This window comes from Phalacrocorax carbo, chromosome 2 (assembly GCF_963921805.1).
Source record: "Phalacrocorax carbo chromosome 2, bPhaCar2.1, whole genome shotgun sequence".
In the NCBI taxonomy this organism is placed as follows: domain Eukaryota; kingdom Metazoa; phylum Chordata; class Aves; order Suliformes; family Phalacrocoracidae; genus Phalacrocorax; species Phalacrocorax carbo.
Genome location: NC_087514.1, coordinates 144,476,824 through 144,494,707, shown reverse-complemented (window position 1 = coordinate 144,494,707; position 17,884 = coordinate 144,476,824). Strand labels below are relative to the sequence as shown.

The 17,884-nt window shown below is 39.2% G+C and overlaps 1 protein-coding gene across 5 annotated transcripts in view; it reads left to right on the top strand.

The window, feature by feature from the left end:
• The window catches only part of FAM171A1 (family with sequence similarity 171 member A1), a 90,885-nt gene that overhangs the window by 52,804 nt on the left and 20,197 nt on the right, over positions 1-17,884 (top strand). For 2 of the 5 annotated variants that reach the window (XM_064444692.1, XM_064444693.1), the window contains 4 exons: positions 798-1,025; positions 6,459-6,551; positions 11,651-11,809; positions 16,872-17,048. In XM_064444692.1, the coding sequence (XP_064300762.1) occupies positions 798-1,025; positions 6,459-6,551; positions 11,651-11,809; positions 16,872-17,048 (657 nt within the window). Of the gene's footprint in view, positions 1-797; positions 1,053-6,458; positions 6,552-11,650; positions 11,810-16,871; positions 17,049-17,884 lie in introns of those variants that run through there. The other 3 variants (XM_064444697.1, XM_064444694.1, XM_064444695.1) reach the window with 3 other exon arrangements.

Genomic DNA, 17,884 nt, shown 5'->3' with positions numbered 1-17,884 from the left:
CTACTCACTCCCTCCTCACTACTAGCACTCTGCATCCCACCTGGTCATCCTGTGCTTTGAGGACAAGGACCTGATCCTGTGGGATTTCACTGTCTTGGTTAGACATCACCAGGGAAGTCCTGTGCCAGCTGGGGCAGTCTCTTCCACCAGGGTTCAAAATCTCTGACTGTAACACAGCCTGCTCTGTTGCCTACTTTCTTCCTGGGCTTCCATCACAGCAGATTTCCTCTGTTCCTTTGCTACACAAAGAGAGGAACGTTTCGAGGAAGGGGTGAGGGAGCACAGCCCACTTCCAGCCCTTCCCTCTCCCCTCTGCTGGTGGAGAAGGCTGGCTGGAGCAGGGGCACAGCAAGGCGGGGACATTACAGAGAGTTACAATGCCGTGCTATCTGGAACTAATACATGATGTTTGATAGCACGCACATTTAGAATTATGATGTTACCGTGAGATTGATGTGTTGCCCATCAAAAGGAATATTGCCTGCCCTTGGTGATATGCTGCCCAGCTGCATGTGGGTCATAGGTGGAATATAGATGCCTCCACAGCCAGAGTTAGTAGCAGGGCAGTAACTCAGGACCTGGTCTGGCTTGTGGCAGAAAATGCAGTGTCTCTAGAGAGTGACTGCCTGAATTGGAGAACTGCAGGCCAGGACAAGAGGTCGTACTTGGCACCGAAGTGACAGAGGTTAGCACTGAGCCCTGTGTCTTTTTAGTTATTGGTGTGCTAGCATGTTCTAACTGCTGCCTCCTGCAGAAGCTTTTTGGATGGTAATTGCTGTGGTTGTTTGTCATTACAGAAGTAACGCTGAAGGTCCATGTAAGTGATGCCAGCACACATCAGCCAGTGACTGAAGCCTTCATTGAGATTTTTATCAACCAGATCTCCATTGCATCTGGAACCTCAGGAGCAGATGGCACTGCCTTCCTCAAGTTTCAGTATAAGCTGGGCAATCAGCTGATAGTGACTGCTAGTAAACATGCATATGTGCCAAATTCTGCACCATGGAAACCTGTAAGATTGCCTGGTAAGAGATCTTTATTTTTGTTCTGAGGTAAGATTTTGCATCTAAAGGAAGTTACATAGTTTTGTGTGATGTGTTTTAATGTGTGCAATCCTGGGTGGGCGGAAGAACATCTGTGCGGTTCAAAAAAAGCAAGGTTTCTTCCTCAGTTAAACCATGGCATCAGGGCTGTGCAGAGACTTGCTCTCCTCCTGGCTGTCCTTGATACAGTGCTACATCAGTTTTCAAACAACTGTTGGTGCTCTTACAGCTCCACAAAAAGTACAAATTTATTCAAGATCTTTTTCTTTATGGGAACTGTTTCTAAGTGCTTTGTTTCAGCAGCTGTGATGTTCTCATTCATTTCTCTCCCAAGGTGTAGCAACAACTGTTGCACTGTAGGCTGTAGTGTGCAAAAAAACTCCTGGCCTTTCAGTTCTCAGCCATGGTCATAGGACAGTTTTAATCTACGGTTGTGTTATCCAGATGTAAGCATTTTTTCTGACTTAATTAGCATGGTTTGTTTCTTCCACAGGCAAACAAATATAACAATAATACCTGCATCTTAGTTTTTATCAGAATGCCTCAAAATTTTATGGGACATGGGAGACTTCACATTAATTGTAGAGGAGGGGAAACTGAGTCACAAAGACTATTTCTGTACTGCTAAATAGAGCAGATCGTGGGTGGCTTTCAGACCTTGAGACACAACATCTAGATGAAGGTCACATCACCAGCTTTCATCTGCCTTTCCTCTAATTCCCAGCCACAGTTAGGGTCCAAGTAGTTTGGGAACAGTCTCAGGCTTGTATTATACCCAAAACACATCTAAATATCACCTCAGATTTGATAATTAGCCCAGACCAAAGCCACGCCAGGTTTTAAGTGCACTAATATTCAAATAGTACAAATGATCACAGGGCAGTGTTCAATGCCATGCCTTGGCTCCATTTTATTTATTCATATCAACATAGCCAGAGGGACTGTGTGTCTTGCCACAAGGTCAAGCAGCAAATGTATTTTCAGATGGAGAAGGGAACTTGAACCTCTTCAAACCTAAAACTATGCTTTAGGCATTTCAACATGCTGTTTACTTATCTGCATTCACTTGCTTCAGATAAGATAGATTGACTTCTTCCACATTTCCTCTACTATATTCTGCCATGTTTTCCAGCTACTTAATGGAGCCATAGTGAAGACTAAGCGAGGCTCTTAGGTGCACCGAGAAAAAATAAGAAGCAACTGAAATGAGTTGCAGCAAGGACAGTTTCAAATAAATAAAAGGGAACAATTCCTTACAGCAGCAGTAGTCAAAGTTAGGAACAGGTTGTCCAGAAATGTTGTCAAATCTCCATCTTTAAAGATATTCAGAACTCAGCTGGACACCCCCCTGCTTGGTTGAAGCCCCAGCTCCAGAAGCCGCTTCCAACCATAATTGTTTCATGACTCTGTTTAGAAGTTTCCTTGATAGTTTTTTCTGTTTAAATAAGATGAAGTGCAGCTTCCCCAGCATACTTCATGTATTTCCTTAAGTCACAATCATATATGATCAAAGCATGCAAATGACCTTTTCTTGCCTGAACATTTTCTTACCTTGTGTCTCATATCTTTCTGACTCATACCTTAGATCTTTTGAATGAGACCTATTCTTCCATGGCCTGGAGTTTGTTTCGTTCAGTTTTTTGCTTGTTGCTTTTTCTTAAATACTGGTTTTGAGGGCAGGGAATCAAACATGGTATTATTGGTTTTTGGTAAGTCATTGAAGTTTAAAGAGCAATAATTGTATACAGTTTCCACAAAATCTTTCTTTCCACGGCTGAAATGTGAGCTTAACTCAGAAAATAGATTCCTTTCACCTCTGATCTTCCCCCATTGAAACTGGTAGATAGTTTGCCATTGATTTAATAAGGATTAGAATCCTTCCTTTTGCTTTCTGTACCTTGAACTTAATTCTTTATTTGATTAAAGAAACAAGAAGTTATGACTTGATTTGGCCCATGTAGATTTAGTAGGGTTGTTCTTTGAATTACTCCTTAAAAGGGACATGACAGAAAAGTTCAGGCCCAGGATACTTAGGCTGTTATTTTTCATATTGACTAAGATGCCTGTAGTCTTTAAAGAACTTTGCAAGAGCTGTTCGTATTTAAATGCCCTGTATTTAAATGCCTTTCATGCTTGTAACCAGCACAATATAGAAGTTTTGAAAACAATGGAAGTTTTGTTGTTCTTATTTTTAATCTGGGTTGAATGATGGGGAACAGGCAGCATATTTTAATCTTGGATCTGCAGAGTGCGGTCTGGGCACACACGTACAGTGGGATCCTCAGTTCCCAAAAATGCCTTTTAACAGTACTAGTAGTTGTCATCCCACAGAGCAGATACACCATTCTGAGCAGTGTTAAACCCACGGCAGTGGTTTAAGCTAATGTGCCGTACTCTATGCTGTGGTAAATGAACTACGGACACATTTACTTCAAATGCGGAAATGATAACCACAAGCAGGGAGTAGGTTTGAAAGCTATAGGGTGGTAAAGTTTAAAGTGCTGTAACAGGGCTTTGCCGAAGGATCAGGATTCTTCCATCACAGTCAATATGCATTAATTATAATCTTATGCTGAAAAGCTGTGCAGCCACTGAACTCATGATATTATTGTAATACCTTTAAGGAGTAAGCATCAAGGGTTTTCTGTTCTCATAATTCAGCAGAAACTAACTTTTTTTATATTAACCAAAATAATTATAGCTCTTTACCACTTAAGCAGGAGGATTATTTATTTACATAGTGATAAATGGTAGGAGGAAAAGATTAAGATCTCTTCTTCCATTAAACTATTTATCAGCAGAGCCATGGCTCCACTTATTAACAGTTCATTAATTTAATATCACTTGAGTTGTTGAAGTGTTCATGATGGAAGATGTGCTCATCTCTCTGCTCATAGCTACACATAGATTTTTCTTTGTACATAATTTGGAAGAAAAGAATTTGTGAGTAGTAGTCTGTATTTAAGAGGATGTTTTTGGAGCAGTGTGTGCAATGAAGAGAGGGAATTTGCTGAGGCAACACAGTTCAGAGTAGCTGATAGGGTCAGTCAAAGCAAACCATGGTCTTCACTGTGGTGAAATATAGTTCTAGGAACAGAGGATGCTCGTGGTGTTTCTGGGAGAGGAGAGCTCATCTGGAAAGCAGTGACTCTGCAGAGAAGACGTGTGAGTCATGGTAGATGAACAGTTGAAAATAATCTCCCAATGCAGCACTGCAAGAGAGCAGAATAATCTGATCCTTAGCTGTAAAATAAGGTAAAGTCTGAGAAGGCGGAGTATAGTATTTCAGAGCTTGTCCTTGGTGCAGCCACTCAGGGAAATGTGTATCCAGTTCTGGTTCCACACTTCAAAAAAAAAACCAACTTAAGGCTGCAGGGTTATATCAGGAGTGATTAAAAGATTGGAAAATACAGCTTACAAGGAAAGACTTGGAAGTGCTTAATTTATTTTGTTCACCAGAGAGAAAATTTGTAGGGTAATTTGATCGTAGGCCATCAGTACCCACATAGAGAACAGGAAACAGGTAAAAGAGAGTTATTCTGTCTAGTGAGCTTGTGTAAAAAGATCAAATGCCTGGAAGTCTAACCTCAATAAATTTTGATGAGTAAAAAGGCACGTAGTTTAACTGCCCTCGTAATTACTTACTAGAACATTGATGTTGTGGTGTGTTCTTTACCACTGGACACCTTTAAAAGAAAATTGGATAGTTTTTCTACAACATGCTTTCTAGCTTAAGCACAGCTATTGGATCTGAAACAGTAATTAATTCAGAGGCGGCTGGAGTTTCACAGGAATAAGACTGGATCATCACAGTCGTCCTTTTGGCTTTAAAAACTATGGCTTTCTGCCTTTGTCATGCTGAGAAAAGATTGTGCGGAAAAGCCCAAGGGAAGTTTAGAAGTTATATATGCATTATAGTCTAGCATATATGGAAGAAGACATTGGCATGGTTTATTGTATAGAGTTCCCCAGGGTGTCTAAATTATATTAGCTTTCTTCATACAAATTAACTTATTGTAGTAAAGACAAACAAATTTTGTAATTGTGTGGCCTTAGTGCTACTTACACTAGGCTTTCTTATTTTTGTTGCCTGATGTGTAGATCTTTTTCGAATGTAGAGTGTTGGAAAGAAAATTCTCAGCTGTACTTGCAATAACATAATTTTTTAAATTATTTTTTAAATGTACATATATGTTGTTAAGACCATCTTTTAGATGGCGGTTCTTATCAGTTTATTCTCCTTTCTCCTGTATTTCTCCCAAACAGTAGAATTTCTTTAAAGAGCTAATATAGTTCTCAAAGCAGAAATAGTGTACAGTCTCCCTATTTGTAGCTAATATCTATATCGTCTCTTGGACTAAATAATACATATTAATTTAGAGGAAATTTATGAAGCTCCAGAAAATCAGAAGAGCTTGTGTTATTCTTTTATTAAGCAGTTCTGGAAACGTCTTCCTCAAGTTTATGGTCACTTCAGAATGGGATCAGTACTTTTCAGGTGCAAATGTGGGATGCTGCCCAGTTACCAAAAGTTACGTGTCTGCATTAATCTCCTCCTCTCTTTCTATCTTTGAAAGCCATGCATGGATGTCAGGCAGGTCTACTTCTTACTGTTTCCATGGGTGCAAGAGTCAGGTGTGCTCAGTGGCTAATTCCATACATAATTCTGGTCTTCTGGGCCTGAAGAACTTGGCATGAAATTATATCATGTTCTTTGTTCTCCCGAGATGTGTGTGCATACAGACATAGCCCCCTCTAAGGAATGTCAGCATCCAGTGGCAAAGGACGTTTGCAGATTTCTTGCAGCAAATACTTTTTATCTGTCCTCTTTTGCACCACTGGTAGAATGACAGTAGTTCTGCTATATATAGTACTTCTGTACTGTAGGTGGTGACTCAGTAAGGACATGCTGTATTTTAAAGCAAATTATTCAGACTTATTCATCATACTTTGCCTTTTGTATGACTTCTTATGTAAGCATCTCTAAGTATTAAAAAAGTTAAATTTCATAAAAATCTCCCCGAGGTAAGAAGTATAGCCATTTCACAGAATAATAATTCAGTCAGACTGAATTAGTGTTTCACTCCTCTTCATGTAATAGTAAGTCTTTCTGTGGAACTGGGAATTATAACCTGAAACCCTGCTTTACACCCCATTCTTCTGTAGTTTGAGCTACCATGCATGACTTGCAGGAGTCAAAGCATAGAACATGTTGTTTAGTTCAATAATAATTACCCTGGCAATTTAATTATTTGGTTTAGAAAATGCGCGTGGTTTCTGTCATGATACAATATGACTTTAATAGTGTGGGTGGCCTGCTTTTGGAAAAATGTAGGAAAAAGTGCGTGCTGCTGTTGTTGGGTTATGTTTATAAGAATTCAAATATATCCCTCTTAAACCACTTCTCTCCCACAGTGTTTTCTTCATTGAGCCTTGGCCTTCTTCCGGAACGCTCAGCTACCCTAATGGTCTATGATGATGTAGTCCAGATAGTCTCAGGATTTCAAGGTATGCTGGTTTTTGGAAGGTGGAATTGAAATTTGAGTGATGCTAAACAAAAAGTCTGACAGCCCGATACCTTCTGAGCTCTATCCCATGGGTGAGACAGGTATCTTGTGGGGAGTTCTGAGTTCCCTGAGGAGTGCTTCTCTCTGGGGTGGTTTTACCAAATTGATTAATAGCTAAATTCATCCCGAATCACTGTGACTAGGGAATTCAAGTTACCTGGTAATAAACAAGTTTGGACTTTAGTGTGCCATTTGAGAGCTAGAGTTTAAGTTTCTCTCGCTATCTGTTTTATGTTTTTTCATCTAGCCTCATTTAACCATCCTTGCAGTAAACATTTTCTGATGTTTTTATTGTGTAAGAATTTTCTCTGGGTTTATTTTGTTTCTTGCTTCCTACTGTGAATGCCTTAGAAATTTGGGGCATTGAAAAATTTGAAATTTCTCATATCTGCATTGTTGTGTACCCTACATAAACTTGCTTTTCTTAAGTACTTCCTGTGGACCCCTTATCAGACTTCCTGCAAACCCACATACTACAGGATGAAACCCACTGTATTAGAAGAATAAATTCCGAATCACCTTTTTGCAAGGCCAAACACATTTAAAGCAACAAGTTAAAGCAACTGTAGTATAAGTCAGATGAACACTGTGTTTTCTGAATTGCACAGTAAAGAATAAAATGTTCAGCTGACCTAGGGATCTGACCTAACTTAGCCCAGTTGATGTGATAGCTGAGGTAAATCTGTTAACAAAAGAACAGAAGTTTATAAAGATACCTTGAGGCAAAACAAGAGTTCATCCTTCCTGTGAGCCCTCTTACTGTGCATAACCTGTGTCTTATTCATGTGTATTATGATTTCCATAATTTTAAACTCTACAAGATAGTTAATAAACAGGGGAGTAGTACCTTCAATAATATTCCAAGATAACCTTGTTTTATCTGAGGGAATATAATACAGCTATGCCTTCCTGACATCTTTTTTTTATGGTCAGAAGCCATCCAGACACAATAGGCTTTTCATTAATGATAGCACTAGATACGACTGGAGCTGAAAAAGCACTAAACAAATTAGGTAGCTGATAGAACACTCAGAAGGAGCTGGAGAACAGCACAGCTGCCGTGCATATATTCTGCAGTTTGAGAGCTGACATTATCTAATGGGGTAAATTAGATGGACGGTGAACTGTGTTAAACCACAAGGGATTCCATTAGACAAAACATGAAATGTTGTTTACCAACAGTATTCTTCTAGCATGGCATATTAAATACTTTTATTCTTATGCAAATGTGCTAATATTATGCAATTAACTTAAAAAGAACAATCGTTTCATGTTTACAGCTTCCTTTCTTCAAAAAAACAGGCGATGTTAAAGGGCTAGAGGGACGTTTAACAGCCAAGTGACACTTATAAATATTTTCCACATAATCTTGCTCCCTTCAGTGAATTGATCCAAGGTGTTCCCAATATATTTAAATTAGAATAATATAACTGGTTCTGCTGGTATAGCAAAGAAAGAGGAAAAAGGAAGAAAGTGGTACCGGGAGTATTCTAAGGGTTGGGATTTGAATTCTCAGTCTTGCCCAATAAAAACTATTTTATGGGACCAGCCCACACTCCTTTCCTTGGGAATTCTTTTGTGATGAAACCTAAATGAAAGACAGCCTAGACATTGTACCAGCATTTGAATGGAGCCTCTCTAGTCTCAATCCAAAATCTTTGTGACCTAGTTTTTCTCTGTTTCTTCTCCAATTTATTTCCCAGTAACTTCACACTGCTTCAAAAGAGCTGGTCAGGAATTACCTTAGTGCAAAAACAAGGGCAAAACAGAACTCATTATACCAGGAACAAACTGGGAACACTGGTGTTTGAAGCACCAGTCAAAGGGAAAGAAAGGCCTGTCTAGTACAGTAAGTTACCAGTTGCTTTTGAATAATGAATCAAGCAAGCGACTTACTATGCAATTGAGAAGTTTGTCTGAGTTGATGCAGCCAGCTTCATTTTCATGATGGCATTACAATCCGCTGCTGTGCTCTGTCAGTAATTGCGAGGGATGGAGCTTGCCAGACACTGGGTCATTTCAGTTATTTAATACCAGCACAGTGATGAGCTGAACTTCAGCATTCTGTGAATGGGAGCTGTATGGGTACCCTCTATCTGCCTCTGATATATGAGCAGTCAGACCATGAACTGATGACACTTCAGATGTTACCTCACATAGATTGAAGCTCAAATGCTGGTCTGGTGCCACGTGTCATGTGTCCAGCATGACAAGAGGTGCTTTATAGGGACCCCTTGAGATGCTTACGTGTTCAGGTGTGCACTGGCAAAGTGGAGCTGACAGCATTTGAACCATGGCCAGTGTGTTGACAAGAGGACATTTAAAGAAGATAAGATCAGTGCGCAGCAGTCCTTTACCTCATGGCACTCACCAAGTGGAGAGAGCTCACGTGCCAATTTTATACTTGAATGTGTTTGGATTTGATAAGTCAAAACTAGGTATCTTCAGTAATAGAAGAAATAATAATAATCCCCTCCCAGTGATAAGTGTTGGCTTGTTGAAAAATGCTCTAGGTTCTGGTCAGCACAAGTCTTTCTCTCCATTTTACCACTTCCAGTTCCTTCAGTAAGTTTGTTCCCAAACATATGCCCCAAAATTCTCTGTGAACACTGCTAAAGGAGTACATTGGATCATCTTCTAGCAAGGTGGTGAGAGAAGGTGAAAGCCTTGGTAGCTGCTTCCCTCACAAGCCTTTTGCTTGTAGCTCTGGGTCTTCTGCACCTTTGAAGTCTCTTGCTGGGTTTGGGTAGACCCAACTGAGGAGCTGAAGGGGAGAGTCAGGGTGAGTGGCAGGTTTCGGGTGAACATCAATATCAAGGAGTTTGTTAATCTAGAGTGTGAATTAACTACTGAGCACTGTTTTATTGATGTATACGCACTATCTAAAAAGGAAGCTGTTTCTTCCACCTTAAAACTTGCATCCGAGTTGATTGCTGCGCAGGTTTCCTGCCAGGTTTGGGGCTCAGCCGTAGGAGCGCTTTGCATTGCATGTGGGATTCAAGAAACTGAGGTTGACGTTCCGAGTCCTCCCTATCTAGTTAAAATTTGGCAGCTCATGGCTCTCCCAGTGCTACAAAGCAACCGTATTTTATAGAAAACCTAGAGCCTCTGCATAAATTGCTGCGTTACAGACTCAACAACAGTTACTTTGTTTTCAATTCTTAATTAGGTCTGATCTTCGGAAATATAACACCGGTTCTTGGCAACTTGAATAATTCATCTTAACCAGAGATTTAGACAGCAGAAAATCCTACAATTTTACATTGAACTGTTAGTGATAATGCTACTGCTGGTTTCTTTGTTGTGGGGTTTTTTCGGTTGTGTTACTGTGGTTGCTTTTCCCGATGGATTGTAGGAGCCCACTCAGCAGTGCAGTCAGAGGTTCCCAAGTGCTTGAGCAGATAGATCTGTCCCTGAGGTACAGCAAACTACTACAGTATTGCAGAGCACTCAGGAGATATAAGTCTTTCCCAAGTTCATTGCAGTCAATTTATTTAGTCTTTTATGTTGTTTTCCATTAAAGCCTAGAAATTGGGCACGGGAGGTTTCTTCCCGTTTCACATGGGAGTTCTTTAATGACCATCTTAAACACTTAAGGATACTGCTAGTCTTGAGAACCTGCTGTAAATGCTTAAATGTTTCAGAAATTAAAAAAGAAAAGTGGTTTTGTAGCTTTTTCTTGCAGTATTACCAAAGAAATAACCGCTAAACAATGACCAGCTCTTTGGAGATACTTCCCCACCTACGTAGCAATTTTTGTTGGCGAATACAAAGTTTGTTCTGTGGAATTTTATGTTTTCACATAGCCAGAGCTGCTGCTAGAAAATATTGCAAGAAAAAGATCCAGTGTCATGGTTAATGACATTGCCAATTATAAAGCTTAAGAGTTGTGAGTAAAGCTCTTTAATCTTTCTCACAGTAAAGTTACATGTAACCTAAAAGCGCTGCCAGAGACTAACAGGGGAAAAGAAGCAGAATTGTTTTGAGTTGACATCTTTGAACTGCATAGTCAAATGTGAATTAAGAAAGAAACTGCTTGCCTCTTGTTTTTGTGTTGTGTGTGGAGTGTTCTGTGACTATTCAAAATGAGCTCTGGAGAATACAATAGCTTTTGATTTAAAAATTAATTTGCATGTTGCACACACAAACTTGCAGATGGAGTCTTGCTGTGTGTTGCTAAACAGTATTAACTTTGAGCATCCATTGAAAAAGACTATTGACTCCATAAACTGGGATTTAAATGAGACATGAAATGCAGTAGTGCATGACACAGGCTTAAATCATGTTGCAGCAAAGACCCTTCAATTAACACCTAGTGATCTCAAAAAAACCCACTCAAACTGTACAAGACAGAGGAAAAGAGAGAAATCTCATATGCCAAGTAATCTGGCTCTGTTTAGATGTGTTCTTTGTGTTGGAAAATATGGAATCTCTGCTCACCCAGGCTTTTTCAAGTGAATCTTTTTATCCAGTGGTTTAAATAAAAAGTGACCACTGTCTCAGTACTAGTGATAGTTAACGTGGCCAAAGCTTTGTAAAAATTAAATACAGAAATTACACAAGTTAACTGGGACTATGGGTAGAACTGTAGTCTCTTAGAAAATCCCTTTAAAGAGTGTAAGCAGAATTTGTCTTGCTATTTCAAGAAAAACAAAATTTAAACAAAAATGGTGTAGTGGATGCTCTTCTAAGCTTTCACATGCTCTACCTCTGAACTCAGTTTTAGTTTCAGTTATATTCACTGTAAGAAGAGTGTGAGGAAATTTGACGTGATCCTGGGAAATAACATGGTCAGAAAAGCTTCTAACATTAGATGCTTTCACAGTCTTGCTCAGTGATACTTGTGGAAAAATAATGTCAGCTGCAAAATAAATGTGAAAATAATTGGTTTCCTCCTCCTTTGTAATAGCCTTCTGATGTCTCTGTCCTTCTAAAGCTATTTCAATTTATAATGATAAAAACTGTAAATGTGCTTCCGTAAATATGAACACCTAAATGTTCTGCCCACCTTTGATATAAAGTCACTTTTAATTTTTTTAGGTGCACGGACTCAGCCACAAGTTCACTTTCAGAGAAGATCTGTGAAATTGCCAGAGAACACTAGCTACAGCGATTTGACAGCATATCTAACTGCAGCCAGTTCACCCTGGGAAGTGGACAGTTTTCCTTATTTGCAGGGATTAGATGGAAATGGAACAGGTAACCCACTACTTTGGTTTTGCTCTGATTTCATTTTGGTGAGGGATAAACTTTTGACCATATCATTTTTTCTATTCCCTGTTCCAGCAAACATTCTTTAAAATTTGGTTCATTCTTTAAATTAGGTTCAACTGCCCTACCAAAATGCTGTTCCAATAAGCAAGAGATCAAGGTTCGCTATCCCTTAAATGGGGCCACTGAATAGCAAAGATGAAGACTCCTTGGCCTTGGGAGACCAGAAAAGTTTGTTACACTTTTAGTTGAGAGTTAAGTCTCAAAATATGTTGCATGTGTACATACAAAAATGGAGATTAATATGAAGGGACAAAAGAAAATCTAACTTGAGGACGCCATAAATTCGTGATCAATTTTTTTCTAAAAATAAATAAAATGCCTATATATGAAGGATTTAATACTCTGTTGTTTCAGCTAAGAGTTGTTTCAATGGCTTTGTTAATACTTTTGAATCTAGCTTCAGCCAAAAATGTGCAAATTCTTTTAGCACCAAAGGGAAAACAATGAAAATTCACAGTAGAGACACAGCCACTGTTAAATTCAATGCTGTGATACATTTTTATGACTGCAACTGCTGGCTACTCTTCTTCCACTTCTCATTTAGTCTTGATTGAAATAATTGGTGTTGCGTAGGCTACAGAAAAATAGAAGAATTGGGTACAGAAGTCTTTGAATTCTTAAAATGCTGCTGTGAAAAGGAGAATAATGTTTTCTCTGTGTCCATATTGGGTTAGAAAGCAAGCAGTGGACTTTGCAGTTCAGCAAGAGAGAGTCAGCCTAGTGATTAGGAAAACCTTGCTACAGTGAGGGTAGTTTAAGCTGTAGAATCAGTTGCTTGAGGGTGTTGGACAATTAGACAAATCACCTGTGAGGATGGCATAGGCGTAGCTGAGTCTGCTTTGAAGGAGGCTAAATAACCCCTTGAGGTCCTTCCCTGCTGTTTCTCAGGATGCATTTACTTGTGATGTGTTGATCTAGGTGACTTTGAATGCTAGGTCGTGTGTGTAAATGGTATGTACTGAGCTTGCTAACTTTTCCTTAAAAAAAAAAAAACAGGAAAATAAACTTCTCCTTCCCTTTGTACACATCTGAATATCTCCTTTTCTGTTACAATTAGATACGTGTCTGCTACCTTACTCCAATCCTTCTGTCTGCTCCAGCAAGTACATCTCATCCTATCTTATTCTATCTCTCTGTCATTTCCCTATTTTCATCTCCAACCTTCAGTTTTCTCTGGCTCTAAATACTCAGACATGCTCAAATACCTCTTCTTTTTTAAAAAGAAGGAATGCACTTGATCTCATTCTTCTGTCTACTTCCTCATCTTCTTTCTTTTCATGTCTAAAACCACTGAACAAACTGTTGACAATGTGTGTGGGATTCCTCTCCCAAATCTTTCCTTAGTACTCTGCAACCCAACTTCCCACCCTTGCATTTATTTAGTAGATACAGGTCTTGCCAAGATTTCAGATGGTCACCTGTCATGCAAACTACACAACCAGGACATCATCTTTCTCCTGTTCTACCTCCTAGTCTCCTACAAAACAGATGAATGCACCCTTTATTTTTTAGTCTTCTGTATGCTTGCATGACGGGAACATTCCTACTTGAGCATGGGGTCCCTGGATTAGACTTGTATTAGCCTTCAAGTAAAAGTATGTCACAAAAGACCAAAATGACTGGCAAAGAAATAGGGTTTAAGACACTGAGAAGAGCCTTGTTTTCTGAAATCTGTAGTATTTAGTATGGTATAATATAGACTACAAATACAATATGTTTGTATATGCACTATAGTATAGGTGAAATGTCCTCTGTTTTCAGCAGAAGTTTCTCCTGCTGTGGAAACATTAAACTTTAAAATCCTCAACTTGGATTGACTTCCTTTCCTTCATCTCCAATTGACATGGTGAAGATTTCTCCTGAAAAACTTTGGAATGAATAAAAAAAGGAGATTAACAGCTGCTGGGGATTTTTTACTATTTCTGTTCTCATGAGAAAAAGAAAAATATGTACAAATTTTAGAATTCTGAAAAAACTTAGCGTTAATTTGCAGGGGAAATTTTGGCGTGTTCCTGAACATTGCCCCTTCTCCCCTCTCTCCTACCTCTTCTTCCCCCCAGTTAGTCTTCTGTTCTTTCATGGTTTGTTTATGTCTGTAGAGTTTTGGAGAGGTCCTCCTATTTGTTTCAGTCAGCTCAGTTCTCTGGCTAGTATTTATCCAGAGTGACTTTACAGTTGTTTTAACTAAAACCTATTGTCCATGAGTTCAACAGTTTTCACAGAATCCCAGCTGGGTGTTGTAGTAATATGGAGCAGTGAAAATTCATTGCATGGATCAGCATGTTCCAAATATAAAAATTCAAAGAATCTAGCTGCAAGCCTATATAGTGTTAGCTTATTGTTTGTATTAATCACCAGCTGAAGAGCAGTAGGATGGTTTCACAAAATTTTGTCCTTTTAACTAAACCAAGCAAAACTTTCCATCATCTGCAGTAATGGACCAAGCTGGCTAAAAACCATTACTCCTGCTGGTTTTAAAAGCTGTTTGTTTCTTTATGAAAAGTCAAGTCTAAGTCACAGTGGATTCTCCTCTGATTATTTTTAGAGCTCTTCATAGGTCACCAGATGCCAAAAATGGCAAAAAATAAATGAAAGCTGACATTTATTGAAGTCCATTCCCATTTAATCTGTGCATGTTCTTATCAGTTTTATAGCATGTGAGAGTTTCACAAGCATTGATTTTAATTTACCTTCACAACAGAAAAGAGAAAAATTTATCTTTTTAATGAGCATTTACATACCATGCAAGATGTCAAACTGAAGGATTATTTCTTCTTGCTAGACGTCAGTGGATTTCTGAAATCTCTTCATCTTCTAATACAACTTGTTCAGCCTGGTACTGAGCAAAGCATCAGTGCATCTTAAGTAAAAAAGATGCAGTGTTTCCCCACCAGAATGCTTTCTCTGTGGCTGAAAACTCATTTTTACAGATATTAGGCAGGTATGCTTTATCAAGACAGTAATGAAAAAAAAAAATCAAAATTTTCAGTATTTAAAGATAAGTATAAAGTGTAATTTAATTTTAGATATGAATCTAAATGTTTCTAAAATCTGAAGTTATACCTTTTTTCATTAGAGATTTGTATATGCCGGAACATCGTCAGGTTATGATACTTAGCAACAGGAATTTATTTCTCTGATACCAGCCTGAGAAACTTAGTGGCTCAAGTCTAGTGACTTGGGGACAAGGATCAGTCTGATGGAGATACAGGTGCATGGCAGTGGCAGTGGATTGAACGATCAGGAATAAAGGAACAACTTTTCCCCCACCAGTTCCCTCCTCTACCTCTTTGTTTTACATTCTAAGGCTGTAAGGGGCTGATATTGTGCACCATTGGAGCCTATAACACAAATGCTCGGGTAGTCTGGCAGCCTTCCCCTATGCCATAGCTGCATTTCCAAACCTTATTTTTCTATTCTTTTCTGTCAGCTAGCCCTGTGGCTCTCTTATGTGGCCATCTTCAGAGTGCCTGTTTTTTCAGCACTTTAGTCCCTCTGGAATATATGCTTCTGCCCCTCAGTTCACAGTAGATCAGAGTGTATGCCCTTCGCATGTGCTCTCATCCATCCATGGCCTGTCAGCTGTGCAACAGTGACACTTGCCTTGAAATCTGGGTTAAATGTATGGCAGAGTAGATGCTATAGTAAATAAGCCACATGCAAAGTTACTTCTGGTTATTTTCCATGCCTTCAGTTTGGTACTTCTTGCAAAATCCAACTAATTTAAAATTCTGAGAAGTTTGTCTCTTTTTTTCCCTTCCCTTTGCCACTCCCCCCCTCCACCCCTTTCCTGGTGATGTCTTAACTTTGGTGAGCTGTTACTCAGAGACATCGAATTTAATAAAGGCCATTCCTTGAGTTTTATTCAAAGAGAGATAAGAGAAGTGTTAAGAGAAATCATGAAGGTCTTAATGCCTTCCCACCGTGCCTTTGAATGTACTCATCCTAACGAACACTGGCACTGAGATACTGCATATTCCTCAGGATCCCTTGCTGTGCCTTCGTGTTGCAGGTGGCGTACCACTGTTGAGCGCGAATGTACTTTTACAGGCAGTTCATGCTGATGTAAGGCACCAGGATTACAGGAGGGGCAGTACCCCACGCTCTGCCAGCCAGGCACCCCTGTTCCTTCTCCAGGATTAGCCCCGTAGCAGGACGCGTGGCTGCACAGCCCCTGGAGGCAGCACAAAGGAGGCGGCAGGGCTGCTGCTCTTAGCAGCAGTGCGGACCCGGATGGCTCAAGCCCCTTGCAAAACTCAAAGCTCCATCTCTTCCAATTTAAACTACTACCACGACTGCTCTGAGCTCCAGATCTCCTTGGTTTTAAACCGCAAGCATTTTTTCCCCTAAATGCATATTCATTTCTGTGGTATTTTTCCCTGTCATTGATTCCTTTTGTTAAATGGTTGAAGAGTTATAACTTTTCTTTTAAATCATGTTGTCATGAAGGAACATTGATTGGCATGCAGTTTAAATGTAAAGAAGAATTATTATCTAGCATAGATAAGAAGATAACACTGTGCATCCTAATAATCCATTTAGCTCGGTTTATTTCAGTGAAAGGCCAAAGGAAATACAACCTGGTGTTCTTGAATTTATTGACCGATCATCCTTGCAGTGTCACTGCATGTTTGGGTGTTTGTTAGTTATAAAATGGGCATGTGAGGCTATAATAGATGCTTGTGAGATTTTTTTTTTGCCATGATTATGGCTGTGATGCTCGTACATATTTATTTAAGATGAATTGAGAAAATATATGCAGGAGATTTTTGCACTGTAGTTTTTTTGTCTTCAGAATTTTCCAGAATAAAGTTAAAAATACAGAAGCATCTACCTCTTGCTTGTTACAAATTTGTAAAGCAGGGAGGATAACTACTACCATCCCTTGAGAACTATATTGGTGCGGTACTGCGGTGTTGAACCACACGTGTGTATCTTAAATTCTGGGAAATTCTGTAGTCACAATGTTCATTCATTCTCTCGGTAGGAAACAGCACTAGGTATGACCTCACCCCTGTCACTGCAGTCAGTGTTCATCTCCTCAACAGCGATGGGACCCCAGTCCCCGTGAATGGCCCCATCTATGTAACAGTGCCTCTGCCAACAAACAGCAACCTGAAGCACAATGCACACGTTCCAGCATGGAGGTTTGACCAAAAATTTGGTAGGTAACACCTAATTGTGATTCCCTAGATGGCTTCATTTGTCTGAAACTAATGTCTCACTGCATTTATTATGTTAATGTAGTAAGGTCTTAATCGGAGAGTACACAAATCTTTTTTCTGTCTAAAAGGAGAGAAGACTGAGTTTTGTTGATCAAGATTTGCATATAGTGTATGTGCAAATATACTTGAGTAGCATTGTTTGCAACTTCTGGACAAAATTTTTTGTAAATGTAACACTTCAAAATTATTAAATATTTTACGTAAAAACTATATTGAAAGAACTTGATTTCACCCAGAGACTGAGAAGCAGAGAGGCGTATTTGTTGTGGCATTGAACTGGAAGTCTGGAGAAATGGAAACTAGCCTTATCTTTGCCAGCAGCCAGCTACCTGACCTTTGGTCCATCTCTTGTCGCTAGCTCAGTTTCCTGCCTGTCACATAGGATACAAAATAGTGACTTCTTTTGTAAATCACTTTGAGATTGACTAATACTATCATAAGGAAAGTACATGTAAATGATTAAAAAAAAAAGCAAGCAAAATTCCTGAAATATTTTGAAAGGACAGAATGACTAATCAGCATAAGCTGTATAATGCACTCAGTTTTTTACATTTCAGGATAACTTGTGCTGTTGTGAACAGGAATTTTTCCAGAAATATATTATTTAGGTTCTCTGTTTTGGCTTGTGTTTTTTCATTGCTGGTTGGCATACTGTGCTGGCCTTCTTTACACCTTCAAAGTGTAAAGGATTAAGGGTGCATAAGTCTTGTCCTGGTGATTCCCCTTCAGTTACTCCACTGTGCCTTCTGAAGTTAGTGGTTAAGAAAAAGAATTC